Genomic DNA, 18,036 nt, shown 5'->3' with positions numbered 1-18,036 from the left:
GTGAAACAATTACGCTGATTTGTTTTATTACGCTGGGACCATTGACAGCCTACAGCATTAAAGAGTAACATGCGCAGATATAATTTTATAAATTTTGGACGCAGAAATGTAACGTTACAGAATATTAACATATTAGCATAAAAATAGATACTGGGTGAAATTCTGTTTTAATTTAGCTAAATGGGGAAAATCACTCCTAATGTACAGGCATATCACAAGACTACTCATTCGCTTCCCCACATTTGACAAAGCGAAAGCTTAGCTGGCTGGCCATCTAATATAGGTCCACTGGCTGCCTGTGCTTCGGTTTGGCCCTGTTGACGTTTAAAAAATAATTATCTGAATTTGCTTTAAAACGTTCATAGTAAGTAACTGCCATTTACATATGATGTAGTTATGTCTTTGTGAAATAATGGGTGTTTTGAATGTATTATTCGTATGTCTAGCTAAATGGAAATAGGTTAAATATGGTTGCTAGTAAGACGGGGCCTTACTGACAACGCTGAGTTAGCTAGCCGCGTTAGCTTCGTTTCCTGGCTGTCGTTCGCAGTAACAGCTAGTTACTGTTACCAAAAAGTATTATTGTTAAATGTTACGCGTAACGCTAGCTAGCGTTGAGTCTATCTTATTTCAGCATTGGACCGCTTCAGACTCCCTTTTTTGTTGACAGTTGCCCAGACAGTAACGTTAGCTGGAATCGAGGTTAGCTCATGTAATATTCAACCTATACTAATGGTAGCTAGTAAGTTAGTGCGTGAACTGGTAGTTAGCGAATTAGCTTGCTACCGTTAGCTAGCTAAGTAACCTGTCTACCATAACATGTTTTAAAATCTTACATGGCAAGTGTTTCGGTAACGTTAGGTACCTACTGGCGTTAAGATACTTCGCTAGTTAGCGAACGTTAACGTTAGTAGCTAACAGCATCCACGGAAATGGCCTTCTAGCTAACATTAGCTAGCCACCTTAACTAATGTCGCTAACGTCAGCTAACTGTTAGCTACTTGGTTTGTTAGCCAAGTAGGTCTCTGTGTCACCTAGCGATATAACATGTACTTTATGGCCCCCGATATTAGTCATCACTCTGCTAGGTAACGTTTAAGACTGAAGCTGACAACCGTTTTCCTGTTATTTTACAGATGCCAACAATTAAACTGCAAAGTTCAGATGGAGAGATCTTTGAGGTGGATGTGGAAATAGCAAAGCAGTCTGTGACAATAAAGACAATGCTGGAAGGTATGTAGCTAGCTATGCACTCTGTAGTTATGCGTTTGTAACATGAGGTTGAACATCTTTGACGTAGCATACATAGCTATCAGTAGTTCAGACGGTAAAATACATTTATCAAAACTGTCTTGCAGCATTTGTGTGCACTTGTCTAATGGTTGTCTTTGACAGATTTGGGTATGGATGATGAAGGAGATGATGATCCAGTCCCCCTCCCGAATGTGAATGCGGCTATCCTCAAGAAGGTAAGTGGAGTGGACGCACTGTCACACATCCCATATTTGGTGCAATGGACTGAGGGACAGGTAAACTGTGTGGAGATGGCCATGGAGAACCTTAGTAAAGTGCCTGCTCCCAACCAGAGCTTGCTTTATTATCAATAATTCCATTCTCTGTTGTATTGTACATTCATTCTATCCATAGTGGTACAATTCAGTTGAATCCAAACCAGGCTTGGCTTTTCTCCTAGAAGTGCAACATTTTGGCACAATTAGAAACCGATAAAAGTTAAACTTGTAGACAGAAGGATGGTCTCAAACCTGTAACAGAGATCCTTACCTATGTGGGAGGCACTGTGAGGGTCCACACTGATGGTAGGGATAGTTGTCCTTAGGGATGAACACCACAGTCCAGAGTTCATGTGGTCATGGATGATTTGAAGAGTATAACATAACAAAAGCACCTCTCATAATCACTATAAACAAAATGGTGGGATTGTCTGCATCAGGTGTTTCGTCCATCCAACCAGTGCTAGTTGGATTAATACTGTGTGAAGGGTTGTAGGATTAAAGTTTACTTTTGTTATTTCCTCCCTGCCAAATTGTACAATGTCTTGTGTATGCGTCTCTCCAACTGAGAGACAAGCTGCTTTGTTCAGCAACTGTATCCATGTAATTAATGGATCTAATTTTGTTTGGGGGAATTACATTTTGTTTGGGAAAATGTGTTTGCATAGTTAGACAACTTACATGTCCTGCCTGGCTTGTGGTGAAACCTGAAGTTCGAGTAAAATGGAAAACCAATCTTGATGGCTGTCAGTTTGGCGCTTACACCTGTAGAATAGCATTTCTATCTCTGCCAGAAGCATGAAGCTCCAAACAGAAACTTTCCTGTGTGCTTCCTCAACTTAGGCCTTTTGAAACGGGACTGAATGGAAGAAGGACACATGGCATGTCTGACTTTTGATTCGCTCAGTGTGCTTGGACTAGTTGTTCACTTTCCTCCCTACAGGTGATCCAGTGGTGCACCCACCACAAAGATGATCCCCCTCCCCCCGAGGATGACGAGAACAAGGAGAAAAGGACGGATGACATACCCGTCTGGGACCAGGAGTTCCTCAAAGTGGACCAAGGGACCCTCTTCGAACTTATTCTAGTGCGTACATACCGCCTCCCACTCACAGGTAGCCTAGCGGTTAAGAGTGTTGGGCCAGTAACCAAGAAGTTGCTGGTTGGAATCCCCGAGCCGGCAAGGTGGAAAAATCTGCTGTTCTGCCCTTGAGCAAGGCAGTTAACCCCCAACCACAACAACTGCTCCCGGGTGCCCGATGACGTGGATGTCGATTAAGGCAGCCCCCCACACCTCTGATTCAGAGGGGTTGGGTTAAATGCGGACGACACATTTCGGTTGAATGTATTCATTTGTGCAACTGACTAGATAACCCCTTTCCCGCTCACAGAAAGAGTTTGACACCTGCACACTTACAAGGAGGAAGTGTCTCAGATCTTGAATTTAATTTAGGCAATGGTTAGCTCGCTGAACATACTGTTGTACAGCACTAGTAAAGTGCTTTGAGTGACAAGTAGGTGCTTAATAACATGTTATAATTAGAGGGCCTATAATTACTAAAGGGTCTTACACACAGGGAGTCAATAACACCGGCGACGCCGCCCAGTTTATAAAGCATCAAACTCTCGTGGTACAAGTAGTGGCTGTTATGATACCTCTGGATTATCCCAAAAAAACAATGGTCAATGAGGGGAGGCAAAAGTAACATTTTTGTATTTATTTGTTACCTTGAGCGTCCAATAAACTCCCTATGTGAGCGGCAGGTGAAGCCCCTACCTGTGGTAGTGTCAAGGTGCTTATCTGCCGCCGGCTTTGCATTGAAACATATGGAGGCGGCTGCGTTTTCTTTTCCTATCTATATGCAGCTCAGGAAGTCCAGTATGTGTGTATTACATGAAACAAGCACACCTAATGCATTGGTTATTTTGCAGGAATTGTGCAAAACATTTTTGTAGTGCTGGGGGCTTTTAGGAACTGTGACACAGGTATATCATTTGAGCAGCAGGTTTGACCCATCTCCTGAAACCTGTTTACATAGCCTAAGCTTAGGGCTGACATAGTTCACGTGGAAGCCAGGCATGTCAAAGCATTTGCAGTTGCTTTCATTCATCCTCATTCTCTTTTAATTTGATCTTATTTTATGTTTAGGCTGCAAACTATTTAGACATCAAAGGACTGCTAGATGTCACCTGCAAGACGGTGGCCAACATGATCAAAGGAAAGACCCCAGAGGAGATCAGGAAGACGTTCAACATCAAAAATGACTTCACAGAGGAAGAGGAAGCCCAGGTAATAAGACCTTCTGTGGTTCTCAGGACTCCTCCCAAATGGCACTCTATTCTCTACCAGTGGTTCCCAAACTTTTTATAGTCTCGTACCCCTTCAAACATTCAACCTCCAGCTGCGTACCCCCTCTAGCACCAGGGTCAGCGCACTCTCAAATGTTATTTTTTGCCGTCATTGTAAGCCTGCCATACACACACACTATACAATACATTTTTTAAACATAACGAGTGTGAGTTTTTGTCACAACCCGGCTTGTGGGAAGTGACAAAAGAGCTCTTATAGGACCAGGGCACAAATAACAATATAATCAATAATTTTGCTCTTTATTTAACCATCTTACATATAAAACCTTATTTGTTCATCGAAAATTGTGAATAACTCATCACAGGTTAATGAGAAGGGTGTGCTTGAAAGGATGCACATAACTCTGCAATGTTGGGTTGTATTGGAGAGAGTGTCTTAAATAATTTTCCACACAGTCTGTGCCTTGATGTTTTGATGCTAGCGAGGGCTGAGAATCCGCTCTCACATAGGTACGTGGTTGCAAAGGGCATCAGTGTCTTAACAGCGCGATTAGTCAAGGCAAGACACTGAGCGCAGCCCTATCCAGAAGTCTGGCAGTGGCTTCTGATTTAAATGATATTTTTTACTGAACCGCTTGTTGCCATTTTGACGAGTCTCTCTTGTTCAGATATCGGTAAGTGGACTGGAGGCAGGGCATGAAAGGGATAACAAATCCAGTTGTTTGTGCCGTCCGTTTCAGGAAAGTACCTGCGTAATTGCGCATCCAGCTCACTCAGGTGCTTTGCTATATCACATTTGACATTGTCCGTAAGCTTGAGTTCATTTGGACACAAAAAATCATATAATTATGGAAAGACCTGTGTGTTGTCCTCGTTAATGCAGACAGAAAAGAGCTCAAACTTCTTAATCGGACTGTCCTCAGTCCAGACTAGTAGGAATTATGGTCAGTAAAACATATTTTTTTAACCTCATCTCTTAATATCTCAATTAAAAAAGATGTGTCAATACTTTGCCTCTTGATAACCAGCACACTTCTGTATGTTGTAAAAGTGTGACATGGTCGCTCCCCATATAATTGCATGATGCAGAAAATACACGAGAGTTCAGGGGCCTTGCTTTATCAAAGTTAACCATTTTCACTGTAGTGTCTAAAACTTATTTCAGGGTGTCAGGCATTCCCTTGGCAGCAAGAGCCTCTCGTGGATGCTGCTGAGTACCCAAGTGGCATCTGGAGCAACTGCTTGCACGCAAATCCACTATGACCCTGTCATGGCTTTTGCGCCATCAGTACAGATACCAACACATCTTGACCACAAGTCCATTTGATGTCACAAAGCTGTCTAGGTCTTAAAAAATATCCTCATGTTGTCCTGGTTTCCAGAAGAGGATCTCTTCCTCAATTGAACCCCCCCATAAACGTAACGGACATACAGTTGAAGTCGGGAAGTTTACATAAACCTTAACCAAATACATTTAAACTCAAGTTCTTCACAATTCTTGACATTTAATCCTCGTAAAAATTCCCTGTCTAGGTCAGTTAGGATCAACACTTTTTATTTTAAGAATGTGAAATGTCGGAATAATAGTAGAGTGATTTATTTAAGCTTTTATTTCTTACATCACATTCCCAGTGGGTCAGAAGTTTACGTACACTCAATTAGTATTTGCTAGCATTGCCTTTAAATTGTTTAACTTGGGTCAAACATTTTGGGTAGCCTTCCACAAGCTTCCCACAATAAGTTGGGTGAATTTTGGCTGGTGTAAACTGCGTCAGGTTTGTAGGCCTCCTTGCTCGCACATGCTTTTTCAGTTCTGCCCACATTTTCTATAGGCTTGAGGTCAGGGCTTTGATGGCCACTCCAATACCTTGACTTTGTTGTCCTTAAGCCATTTTGCCACAACTTTGGAAGTATGCTTGGGGTCATTGTCCATTTGGAAGACCCATTTGCGACCAAGCTTTAACTTCCTGACATGTCTTGAGATGTTGCTTCAATATATCCACATAACTTTCCTACCTCATGATGCCATCTATTTTGTGAAGTGCACCAGTCCCTCCTGCAGCAAAGCACCCCCACAACATGTTGCTGCCACCCCCGTGCTTCACGGTTGGGATGGTGTCCTTCGGCTTGCAAGCATCCCCCTTTTTCCTCCAAACATAACTATGGTCATTCTGGCCAAACAGTTCTATTGTTGTTTCATCAGACCAGATGACATTTCTCCAAAAAGTACGATCTTCGTCCCCATTTGCAGTTGCAAACCGTAGTCTGGCTTTTTTATTGCTGTTTTGGAGCAGTGGCTTCTTCCTTGCTGAGCGGCCTTTCAGGTTATGTTGATATTGTGCCCGTTTCCTCCAGCATCTTCACAAGGTCCTTTTGCTGTTGTTCTGGGATTGATTTGCACTTTTCGCACCAAATTACGTTCATCTCAAGGAGACAGAATGCGTCTCCTTCCTGAGCGGTATGACGGCGGCGTGGTCCCATGGTGTTTATACTTGCATACTATTGTTTATACAGATGAACGTGGTGCCTTCAGGCATTTGGAAATTCCTCCCACAGATGAACCAGACTTGTGGAGGTCCACAATTTTTTTCTGAGTTCTTGGCTGATTTCTTTTGATTTTCCCATGATGTCAAGCAAAGAGGCACTGAGTTTGAAGGTAGGCCTTGAAATACATCCACAAGTACACCTCCAATTGACTCAAATGATGTCAATTAGCCTATCAGAAGCTTCTAATGCCATAACATCATTTAAAGGCACAGTCAACTTAGTGTATGTAGTACACTTCTGGCCCACTGGAATTGTGATAGTGAATTGTAAGTGGAATAATCTGTCTGTAAACAGTTGTTGGAAAAATTACTTGTCATGCACAAAGTAGATGTCCTAACCGACTTTCCAAAACTATAGTTTGTTAACAAGAAATGTGTGGAGTGGTTGAAAAACAAGTTTTAATGACTCCAACCTAAGTGTATGTAAACTTCTGACTTCAACTGTACAGTCGTGGCCAAAAGTTTTGAGAATGACACAAATATACATTTTCACAAAGTCTGCTGCCTCAGTTTGTATGATGGCAATTTGCATATACTCCAGAATGTTATGAAGATTGATCAGATTAATTGCAATTAATTGCAAAGTCCCTATTTGCCATGCAAACGAAATGAATCCCCCAAAAAACATTTCCACTGCATTTCATCCCTGCCACAAAAAGACCAGCTGACATGTCAGTGATTCTCTCGTTAACACAGGTGTGAGTGTTGACGAGGACAAGGCTGGAGATCACTCTGTCATGCTGATTGAGTTCGAATAACAGGCTGGAATCTTCAAAAGGAGGGTGGTGCTTGGAATCATTATTCTTCCTCTGTCAACCATGGTTACCTGCAAAGAAACACGTGCCGTCATCATTGCTTTGCACAAAAAGGGCTTCACGGGGCAAGGATATTGCTGCCAGTAAGATTGCACCTAAATCAACCATTTATCGGATCATCAAGAACTTCAAGGAGAGCGGTTCAATTGTTGTGAAGAAGGCTTCAGGGTGCCCAAGAAAGTCCAGCAAACGGCAGGACCGTCTCCTAAAGTTGATTCAGCTGCGGGATCAGGGCACCACCATACAGAGCTTGCTCAGGAATGGCAGCAGGCAGGTGTGAGTGCATCTGCACGTACAGTGAGGCAAAGACTTTTGGAGGATGGCCTGGTGTCAAGAAGGGCACCAAAGAAGCCACTTCTCTCCAGGAAAAACATCAGGGACAGACTGATATTCTGCAAAAGGTACAGGGATTGGACTGCTAAGGACTGGGGTAAAGTCATTTTCTCTGATGAATCCCCTTTCCGATTGTTTGGGGCTTCCGGAAAAAAGCTTGTTCAGAGAAGACAAGGTGAGCGCTACCATCAGTACTGTGTCATGCCAACAGTAAAGCATCCTGAGACCATTCATGTGTGGGGTTGCTTCTCAGCCAAGGGAGTGGGCTCACTCACAATTTTGCCTGAGAACACAGCCATGAATAAAGAATGATACCAACACATCATCCGAGAGCAACTTCTCCCAACCATCCAGGAACAGTTTGGTGATGAACAATGCCTTTTCCAGCACGGAGCACCTTGCCATACGGTAAAATGATAACTAAGTGGCTCGGGGAACAAAACATTGATATTTTGGGTCCATGGCTAGGATACTCTCCACACGTTAATCCCATTGAGAACTTGTGGTCAATTCTCAAGAGGCGGGTGGACAAACAAAACCCCACAAATTCTGGAAAACTCCAAGCATTGATTATGCAAGAATGGGCTCCCATCATTCAGGATGTGGCCCATAAGTTAATTGACAGCATGCCAGGGCGGATTGCAGAGTTCTTGAAAGCGAAGGGTCAACACTGCAAATATTGACTCTTTGCATCTACTTCATGTAATTGTCAATCAAAGCCTTTGACACTTATGAAATGCTTGTAATTATACTTCAGTATTCCATAGTAACATCTGACAACAATTTCTAAAGACACTGAAGCAGCAGACTTTGTGAAAATTAATATTTGTGTCATTCTCAAAACTTGGCCACGACTATATACCAGGAGCTGTGCCAGGCCCGCCACGTCTGACACATCCAGCTGTAACGCATATAATTCACTGGCTTTTACGCAAAGTAGTAATTGTTTCAAAACATCTCCTGCCATGACACTGATGAGTCGTGAAACAGTGTTGTTTGATGAAGGAATTGTCTGTATAGTTTTTTGGGGCCTTTTCCTCCAGCATTGTTCCAGCCATATCTGCGGTAGCAGGAAGAATGAAGTCCTCCACAATAGTATGGGGCTTGCCTGTCTTAGACACTTGGTAGCTCACTATATAAGACGTTTCTAGCCCCTTCTAATGAATGGTATCTGTTGCTTTTATACATGTCTTACAACTCGGAAGTCGTCTTTATCCTCACTCAAACTCCCGTGGCTTCATTTTTTTAAATGGTATGCTTTGTTTCTGAATGTCTGCGCAAGAGTGGAGGTTTCCAGTGAGAGAGTAACAGTTAATGTGATTGGATGTTAATTAATTGACTAGGCTACCTGTATTTGACATTGTGTTGTTATTTCACTGAACACTAGATGGTTTAATTTTATTTTTGGCAGTGAAACGAGGCTACTCAGGTGAGAACCACATGTTGCTGTTGGAAAATGCTGTTGGAAAATATAAATGTACTGTTTGAAAATGTGAAGTATTCATTAAAAAAAATATATAATTTGCGTACCCCAGTTTGGGAATACCTTCTCTATACTATTCTAGTCTATACAGTGCCTTACTTTTGATTTGACCAGAGCCCGTAGTGGACTATAAAAGGAATAGGGTGCCATTTGGGTCATAACCTCAGTCCTGAACACAGAGCTCTTGTGACATTATGCATCTGACTGATGTGACACTCTGTGTTGCCTTTCCATTGTCTCCCCCCTCAGGTACGCAAGGAGAACCAGTGGTGTGAAGAGAAATAGAGGAGTTGTCTTCCAACACTAACACACTGAAAGGATTGTTCCAGTAGTTGGTTGCACTGCATTGTTCATACTTGTTAATATTACATTTAGTCTATTAGAGTGACAGACCTCCCCCCCGTGTACTCATAGCATGACCATTTCCATTGCTTGTATGGTGCGAAATAATAAATGTCATGTTTTTACACATTTTACTTCACTTCATATTCACGAGTCTGGGTTCTGGGTTTTCTTTCCATTTTCTAGAGTAGCTGCACCGCTCTCCCCGTTTTCAATTGCTATAGTATTTTTTTAATGAACATGTTTACATCTTTTTTTTTTGTTGAGTCAACTGAAATGATGGCTCAATACTGAATTTTGTAATCGCAGCCTCTTCTGTGCCGTTGTTTTAGCGTCATCTTAGGGAGACGAGCGTTAATAGGACATTTGAAGTGGGGGTAAATGTGTGAAATGTCCTGTGGATTGGAAATACTTGTTGAAGTGTGTGTGCTGTCTTTCACACAACTTATGGTATTTACCTATTTGGATTGGAATCTTTAATCAGTTCTGCTCTGAAAATGACATTTAGGATTACTATTCAATTCCAGGAGTAAGTAAATTAATTAAAAGAATGTCTGTCTGCTGTTTGTGATTGCTTGTTCATCTGATGTGAAATAGTAAGGAGACTGATCCAGATTTTCAAAATACTTTAATACACAAAACAAAAATGAGTATTACATCGAGAGCAGAAGTCGTTCAATGTGTTAAAAATAGAAAAGGTGGACTGTTTAGTACACAACGTTTTCGTGTGGTCATTTTTTGATATGAGCTGTGTGGTAGCTTTAGCATCTTATGGACTATCAGCCTATAGTATCTCCAATGGAAGCAGTTTAATGCTTGCAAGCAGTAAATTAACCATTGTTTTTTCACATGTATTTTTGGTACACTTAGGTGGAACATGCACACACTGAAAATGACATCTGTGGTAACTTCAATGAAAGGCAAAGCTAATGCAAAACTTATCCACAAAATGCGTTTTCTCTGAGAAGGAAAACGTTAAAAAAAAACATGTATTGCTTCAGAAATGGTTGAGAGACTAAACAGAACTTTTAAAAACCCTTTACATAACATATTAAAGTTTATTTATAGAGGGAATTCAACATTTATAAAACTTTACAACACAATGAAATATGGTACCCATTTGGTCTTTAGTTTACAGAATAGCAGAACGTTCATTCAGTGTGAGGCAGTCCAGAGACTGCTGAATGTACTGTCCCCCTTGATGAAATCTATCTGGTGTTGTCTACATCCGTACATTAGTCCCACTATCTGACACCACTTGCTCGATTTTTACAGAACCTGGGTGAATGATGCGTCTTGCCATAGAGATCTGGCATTTACAAAATGACAGATTGGCCCAAGGGGGCAACTATAGTAATCAACTAAATTTCCAAACTTTAAACAAGCATATGTCCTGTCCCGTTTGAGCCACAGTCATTACTTTTTAACATTTTTTACATATATGCATCTCCTTATGAGCAACACGTTTCCCATTAGAACCTATAAGCTCGGTCCATTACATACAGCCAAAGATAATTATTACTTAAAAAAAAAATGAATATACAGAAAATACTTTCTAATTGTTGTCACTACCTGGGGGGGGGGGGGGGGGCACTGAATAATTCGTGGGGATGACATGTTTACTGTTGCCTTGTTTTTTTGTTATATAACTGCATCCATATGAACAAACACCAAGAATGTTGTAATTCTGTGTGAGAAACCTACATCAAAATAATGTATCTCAAGAATTTAACTGACAAGCAGGAAGTGCCTAAAACAAATGAATATAACATAGAGATGATTCTCTCCAAAGGGAGACAATAACATGTTTACTCAGCGAAAAAATATATAATTTCTACCTTATAGTTTCAACCTTATACCACATTGTTAATCAATATAAATACTATATGTTGGAAAAGGTTCCTTTGACACATCTGAATGTAAGTCTTATGAAAAGGAGGAGCACAGTACTCTGTAAAAATCTTTGGAAAAGGAATCAATTTGACTTGAGGCAGTTTGAATAGAAGCAGTCATCCCTGACCATACAGTACTGCCTTCAGTACAGCAATGTGAAAATGACATGAGCACTTAATAAGTCAGTCATATTGATGTGAACGTCATCCTTGGTCCTCTCCCAGACTCGTTGGCTCCCTTGTTGTTTGGGGATATTTGTGGTGAAAGTCTGTCTCCAGTGTGTTGCTTCCCACTCCAGGTCTGGTCCTGATTGGGTTGTGTCTGTGTGTTGGAATGGTGGGAGGCAGTGTGAGAGGGGACAGGGCAGGTGAGGCTGCTGGCTAGTGAGACTTGGGCAGGGTACAGTCATGATGATGATGGATATTGTCGTGCTGTTGGGATGATTCTATTAAAGCTTTGAAAGACAGTTCTGTGGTCGTGGATTTTGAGAGGATAAGGGGTGTGTGTTTGCTGGGCAGGAGGTGCAAGGGGGAAGCAGGCTGAGGGGGGATGCCGTCAACGGGGGAGAGGGGCGAGTCTATAGCGCTTCCATCGGAAGAAGTGGGGCTGGTGCACCATCCTCCTTGAAGGTATCGAATGCACTTCTTTTTCCTCCTAGGAACAGTCAAGAGAGTTATCTGTGAATAAAGCGTGGATGCAAAGTGTCACCAGAATGAACTTTTTACTGTTTTCAACATGATTGAATTGAGTTTTTGGTCAAGTCGAGAGATATTTAACTGCAAATCCATTGAATACCATTGAATATGTATAGATCATTCAATGCCGTTTCCTTGATTTTTGTGGTTGTTGTAATGAACATTATAAATGTTGTGTTCTAAGCTTAATTGTTAACAAACAGCAGCTGTTTGCCTCTTCTTCAACCAAATGCAAAACCAAAGTAGCACACCTTATCTCATGATCATTACCAGAATATAACGTGAGTCACTTGGTGCCACCGCATGTAAAGGCGCGAGGACATATTTAGAGAGAGAGAGAGAGGGAAGGAGGGAGAGCGATTCTAAATGTCAGAGTTCACCATCAAAAGCTGCACTGCCTGACCACATGAATGGAGAAAGTTGAGGGCAGATGAGCATGAGAAATGCTATCAAAGTGCAGAGCAGCGGTGCATGTGCAAGAGAGTGCGTTCATCTGCGGTGATCAGGATTCACACTAACCACATTCACCTCCCTTTGTTCTCTCGCAACACACACACAGTGGTAAGGAGATTTCCATGAGGTGACAGCGTGGTGGGGAAGACACTGGCATGATGGAGTTGAGGGGAGTGGCAGGCTTTCTTCACACCTCTACACTAATGTTAACAGATTGAGTTGGTAAAAAAGGTGCTGATGATGAGCATGACCCATCCTCCATCCACTGCTTTGTCATTTCCACCAATAGCATAACCAAGAAATGGCTGTTTTAAGCAGAGAGCACCTCTGTGTGAAACCTCTTTCTCCTCTCAGACATACAGGACCCCTCCCACCTTCCTTTGATCAGCATCACCCACCAATCCCTGAGGAGACACCCCATCACCAGCCAGTAAAGCAGCTTTAGCCCCCCCCCCCCCCCGTGCTGGGGTTCTCTACCTGTAGGGGGCAATGTGGGTCACAAAACAGGTTAGTGAGATGAGTGCATGCAGAGCGGAGCACAGCAGGGGCTGAGGCGCGCTCACAGAGGAGGGAGAGAGAGGTAGCAGACCAAGAGGTACACACCTGCAGGGACCGCACCAGTCCGTTTGTTGGTTGAGGCCGAAGCGAGCTCTGCATTTCTTAGGAGAGCCAGGGTCTGAGCACAAGGCAGCATGCGCACACAAATAAGTTATGAAAGAGAAGGAGATGAAGAAAGAGAGAGAGGGTGATGGAGAGAGAGATCAGATCAAGAGGTCAGGGCAGACGTTGAAGCATTGACAGAGATGGTAAATCAGAACGCCATCAAATCAGACTGTTAGTGCCCAATTACTGAGTAGGAGCCAGAACAGAGTAGATGGAGCAGGATGGAGCAGGACTCCATTCAATTAGGCAATTAGAGAGGAGAGGAAAAGCTTTCACACTCTGTTAGTTAGAGCAGCAGTGACCCAGTCAGAGTACAAACCAATAATAGACGTGGGTACGGCTAGGGGACCAGGAAAGTTGTTTCAAGCGATAGAATAAGGGTTGAATAGAAGTATATCGTATTGAAGCTCAGGGTTGGTCCAGGAGTTTGGTAGAGAAGAGAGAGAGAGGACATTACCTGCTGAGGAGTCCTGCTGCTTCTCTCTTTTTCTTCTCTTCTTCTTGCCCTGTTGGAACACACAACCAGACACACAGAGAGTCAGTAGGGGAAACACAACCAGACACACAGAGAGTCAGTAGGGGAAACACAACCAGACACACAGAGAGTCAGTAGGGGAAACACAACCAGACACACAGAGAGTCAGTAGGGGAAACACAACCAGACACACAGAGAGTCAGTAGGGGAAACACAACCAGACACACAGAGAGTCAGTAGGGGAAACACAACCAGACACACAGAGAGTCAGTAGGGGAAACACAACCAGACACACAGAGAGTCAGTAGGGGAAACACAACCAGACACACAGAGAGTCAGTAGGGGAAACACAACCAGACACACAGAGAGTCAGTAGGGGAAACACAACCAGACACACAGAGAGTCAGTAGGGGAAACACAACCAGACACACAGAGAGTCAGTAGGGGAAACACAACCAGACACACAGAGAGTCAGTAGGGGAAACACAACCAGACACACAGAGAGTCAGTAGGGGAAACACAACCAGACACACAGAGAGTCAGTAGGGGAAACACAACCAGACACACAGAGAGTCAGTAGGGGAAACACAACCAGACACACAGAGAGTCAGTAGGGGAAACACAACCAGACACACAGAGAGTCAGTAGGGGAAACACAACCAGACACACAGAGAGTCAGTAGGGGAAACACAACCAGACACACAGAGAGTCAGTAGGGGAAACACAACCAGACACACAGAGAGTCAGTAGGGGAAACACAACCAGACACACAGAGAGTCAGTAGGGGAAACACAACCAGACACAAAGAGAGTCAGTAGGGGAAACACAACCAGACACACAGAGAGTCAGTAGGGGAAACACAACCAGACACACAGAGAGTCAGTAGGGGAAACACAACCAGACACACAGAGAGTCAGTAGGGGAAACACAACCAGACACACAGAGAGTCAGTAGGGGAAACACAACCAGACACACAGAGAGTCAGTAGGGGAAACCCAATCAGACACACAGAGAGTCAGTAGGGGAAACACAATCAGACACACAGAGAGTCAGTAGGGGAAACAACCAGACACACAGAGAGTCAGTAGGGGAAACACGTTTCTATGTTATCTGTACGTGATATCTCTATGAAGACATGGGAGAACCATGTTATGAAATTCACCATGTTTCGTGTACCAGAGACGCCCAATTCACAAGTCATGGACTGGGGTGTGAGGACAGTTGATGATCATTCAGGCCACAAATGACTATATTTAAGTGTAAATATCCACAGTAATGGATTCTCCTGTCACCACCATACTAGAGGTCGACCTCTACATCATACTGTAAGTCCATGGGCTATACAGTGGGACCTTAATGGCAGCACAGACACGGTCGGGGTTGTATTGCTGAAGAGAGTTATTCAGTCTGGAGTGGCATATTGGGGAGAGGATGTGGGAACAGCTCTTTGATGCCTACGTAGAGACTTGTCTACCCTCGCTGCTCCCTGAAGCAGAGTGTGTGTGGTTATGACCTACGGGAGAAAACCCCACGACTGTGTGGGTGGCCTTCCTTTTCCTGTTTTGCTAACAGATCACATGACTACCCTTGTTTTCTGGCTTGTGTTTGGGAACGGTAGACTATAGCAGGGGTAGACTAGAGCTGCAATTAGTTTTAATGTGTTTTGGGACAGCATTTTCTCAGACTATTTTTTGCACCTTTGGTGAAATCAGAAGATAGATACACGGAAATAGACAAAGTGTTAAAGAGTAAAATGTATGTTCACATAAAAAAACTTCATCCATAGTACATTGCATCATATTAATGTGATTTCTACTAAATCAGATGCAGTCGTAAAAGCTTCATGCACAACCTCATTGACAATGCCACCACTACCAGCTCGTAACCCTCTTTACCCTAACCAGCTAATCTCACAACTATCCACAGCCAAGAGAGAGAGAGAGAGAAATGAGAGAGCCAAGTCCCTATCGTGTGTTATGATACAGAAGCCCAAACTCTATCAAGCCAAGGAAAGGAAATAGGATGTGTAAAAGATCTCCAGGAAGGAAAGAAAGTGAACTTTCTCCCTTTGAGACTCATCCTGTGTGTTTTCATATGGGGTGAGAAGACTGGCAATTATAGTCCAGAAAAACCACCTCCCATAGAAATACATGCAGATACATAGCTTCCATAACATTAGCCACCTCCCCTCTGTGCTGGCCCTAAGGGAGGATATAGCCTAACTAACAGTGGTCCCCCAAAGCCCAGAATCCTCTCCAGCCCAGCTCCCAGCTGTCCTCTCCCTCTTAACAGTCCGAGCCTCACTGCCTGAGGAGAGCAAGCCAAAGCCACCCTGCTGTTAGTAGAGCGGGTAAGGGGGGTAAAATGTGTGCCCTACCCAATCAGCTTTACTCTTTTCCCCCGCGCACCCTCTAAGGCCTGCATCCTGGAAGAGTTCAACAGCAACTTCACAATTGAGCATAGCACAGAAGAGTAGTTAAGCAGCAACAAACATTACATAGAGACGTTAACATGTCTCTACTACACATCATATTTATCTGAACAGTATTTAAAGCAATTCTCTCAACTACTTATTAACTCATTTTACAAGCAAGCCCACTACTAATTACACATTTCATAGTCAGTGCACTGTTACAACAGAAAAAGGTGCCCTCCATGCATAGAACTACCAGTGAAATGAAAACCTATTCAAATAATACAGAGATCAGGGGAGCGGGAGGTTTGCAGCTGACTCTGTAATGCTATGTTTAAAAAAGCTAAACTCATCATGCGTCACTAACAGCGAAGCACTCAACAGCCAATTAAATCACCTCCCTGAACAGCCATTAATGACCAACTAATGTCTAGTACCATCTATCTCATTCTCAAACCCCACTAAAGGAATGGCATGCCAAGAGGTTATAACACTGGTCATAACACTACAGTCATAGACTAGTCCAACATTTCCCAAACTCTGTCCTCAGGACCCCAAGGGGTGCACGTTGTGGTTTTTACCCTAAAACTACACAGCTGATTCAAATGATCAAAGCTGGATGATTAGCTGATTATTTTGGATCAGCTGTGTAGTTCTAGGGCCAAAACCACAACGTGCACCCCTTGGGGCGGTCCCCAGGAGCGAGTGTGTCAAACCCTGGACTAGTCTCTCTAACATGATCTGCACTGATACATTACATACAATGTGCCACATAAATACTGTCTAGATCAGATAGAATAGGTTCTATTTCTATGTGTAGACACTAGCCTTAATGATTGACAGTTGGCAGGGTGGGGTGATCATGCTGTGTGTGTGTGTGTGTGTGTGTGTGTGTGTGTGTGTGTGTGTGTGTGTGTGTGTGTGTGTGTGTGTGTGTGTGTGTGTGTGTGTGTGTGTGTGTGTGTGTGTGTGTGTGTGTGAGCAGGAAGATGCGGCCCTTACGTAGTTGTCTCTGGCGGACCAGCTGGGGTAGAGTTGCATGTGTAGCTGCCGCTCCTTCCTGGCCAGCTCATAGTACTTGGCCTGCTCCTCCCGGGTCAGGGCGTGCCACTGCAGGGGAGACACACACACATGCAAAATAAAGAAACCATTTAGATGTTGTTCATTAACCTAGCCAATGATGCAGAGACAATGATGAGATCAGAACTGTGACATCAGTTCCCATGACTACAACCTCTGTGCAGATCGTCTCTAATTAGGTGGATGATATAAACACAATTATAAACTGGGTGGTTCCAACCCTGAATGCTGATTGGCTGACAGCCGTGGTATTTTTAAGCAAAAAGGCCAGAGGAGGTGTGATATATGGCCAATATACCATGATTAAGGGCTATTCTTAGGCACGATGCACAACGTCGTACATAAGAACTGCCCTTAGCCCTGGTATATTGGCCATATACCACACCCCCCAGGCCTTATTGCTTAAAAGACTAACACATAAAGGAAAGCCCACTGTTCCAAGTTTTGAGACAAGGACAGACAACATCACATTTAGATAATTCTGCATCCTGGTCAATGGTATCGTGTCAGCAGTCAGTCAGGTGCAGGGGGTAACTCACAGGGTAGTAATTCACATTACTGACATATTCCTCTCAAGTCCATCTCTCATGTGTGAAATTAGCAGCAGGGGATGAGATGAGGGATTTGGGAATGAATCTGTCTATGCTGCGTGAGTATTCATGGATGTGTGTTTCAGAGCGAGTGTGTTTCATTATGTGTGTGTTCTTGCTGCTCACCCTTCGGCCCAGTATCTGGTTGATGGCAGCGCTCTCCTTCAGTGTGCACTCAGCGATCACCTTGGCCCTCATCTCCTTCATGTACAGCATGAAAGCATTCAGAGGCTTCTTGATCACCGGCTTCTTGGGCTCCTTCTCCCGCTTGGGCTCCTGGTGAGGCTTACTGAGAGAGAGCGAGCGAGAGAGAGAGAGAGAGAGACCACAGGGACCAATGGTGAATATGTACACAGGAACATTCATCCATCTAAGCTTTTAATACACTTTAAATGAATGCAGGAATGGGAGACAACGGTACACATTGTATGCCA

At 43.3% G+C, this 18,036-nt stretch overlaps 2 protein-coding genes across 16 annotated transcripts in view; one reads left to right on the top strand and one right to left on the bottom strand.

The window, feature by feature from the left end:
* The first annotated feature begins 206 nt into the window (after positions 1 to 206).
* Positions 207 to 9,899, top strand: LOC110533383 (S-phase kinase-associated protein 1). 2 transcript variants are annotated; one of them, XM_021617521.2, is made up of 6 exons: positions 207 to 364; positions 1,137 to 1,233; positions 1,396 to 1,469; positions 2,455 to 2,598; positions 3,661 to 3,801; positions 9,248 to 9,899. In XM_021617521.2, exons 2-6 carry the CDS (start codon positions 1,137 to 1,139, stop codon positions 9,281 to 9,283), a joined length of 492 nt encoding a protein of 163 aa, XP_021473196.1. In that variant the 5' UTR covers positions 207 to 364; the 3' UTR covers positions 9,284 to 9,899. The 2 variants fall into 2 exon arrangements, with proteins under 2 accessions (XP_021473196.1, XP_036845637.1); XM_036989742.1 differs by lacking the exon at positions 207 to 364 and adding an exon at positions 505 to 702.
* A 51-nt stretch (positions 9,900 to 9,950) lies between these two features.
* tcf7 (transcription factor 7) overlaps positions 9,951 to 18,036 on the bottom strand; it is a 63,021-nt gene continuing 54,935 nt past the window's right edge. For 2 of the 14 annotated variants that reach the window (XM_036989329.1, XM_036989331.1), the window contains 6 exons: positions 17,729 to 17,891; positions 16,935 to 17,042; positions 15,897 to 15,944; positions 13,502 to 13,550; positions 12,985 to 13,057; positions 9,952 to 11,887 (listed from right to left, as the gene is read on the bottom strand). In XM_036989329.1, the coding sequence (XP_036845224.1) occupies positions 11,614 to 11,887; positions 12,985 to 13,057; positions 13,502 to 13,550; positions 15,897 to 15,944; positions 16,935 to 17,042; positions 17,729 to 17,891 (715 nt within the window). In that variant the 3' untranslated portion in view covers positions 9,952 to 11,613. 14 annotated transcript variants of the gene reach the window in all.

This window comes from Oncorhynchus mykiss, chromosome 10, assembly GCF_013265735.2.
Source record: "Oncorhynchus mykiss isolate Arlee chromosome 10, USDA_OmykA_1.1, whole genome shotgun sequence".
Lineage (NCBI taxonomy): Eukaryota > Metazoa > Chordata > Actinopteri > Salmoniformes > Salmonidae > Oncorhynchus > Oncorhynchus mykiss.
Note: the sequence above shows the minus strand (reverse complement) of the source record. Positions and strands in the feature narration are given on the sequence as shown.

Excerpts from the sequence above, each read along its gene's own strand:
- LOC110533383 (XM_021617521.2), top strand. The coding sequence starts at position 1,137 with ATGCCAACAATTAAACTGCAAAGTTCAGATGGAGAGATCTTTGAGGTG. Across the intron at positions 1,234-1,395 it reads AATAAAGACAATGCTGGAAG|ATTTGGGTATGGATGATGAA; the intron begins GTATGTAGCTAG and ends TGTCTTTGACAG. Across the intron at positions 3,802-9,247 it reads CAGAGGAAGAGGAAGCCCAG|GTACGCAAGGAGAACCAGTG; the intron begins GTAATAAGACCT and ends CTCCCCCCTCAG.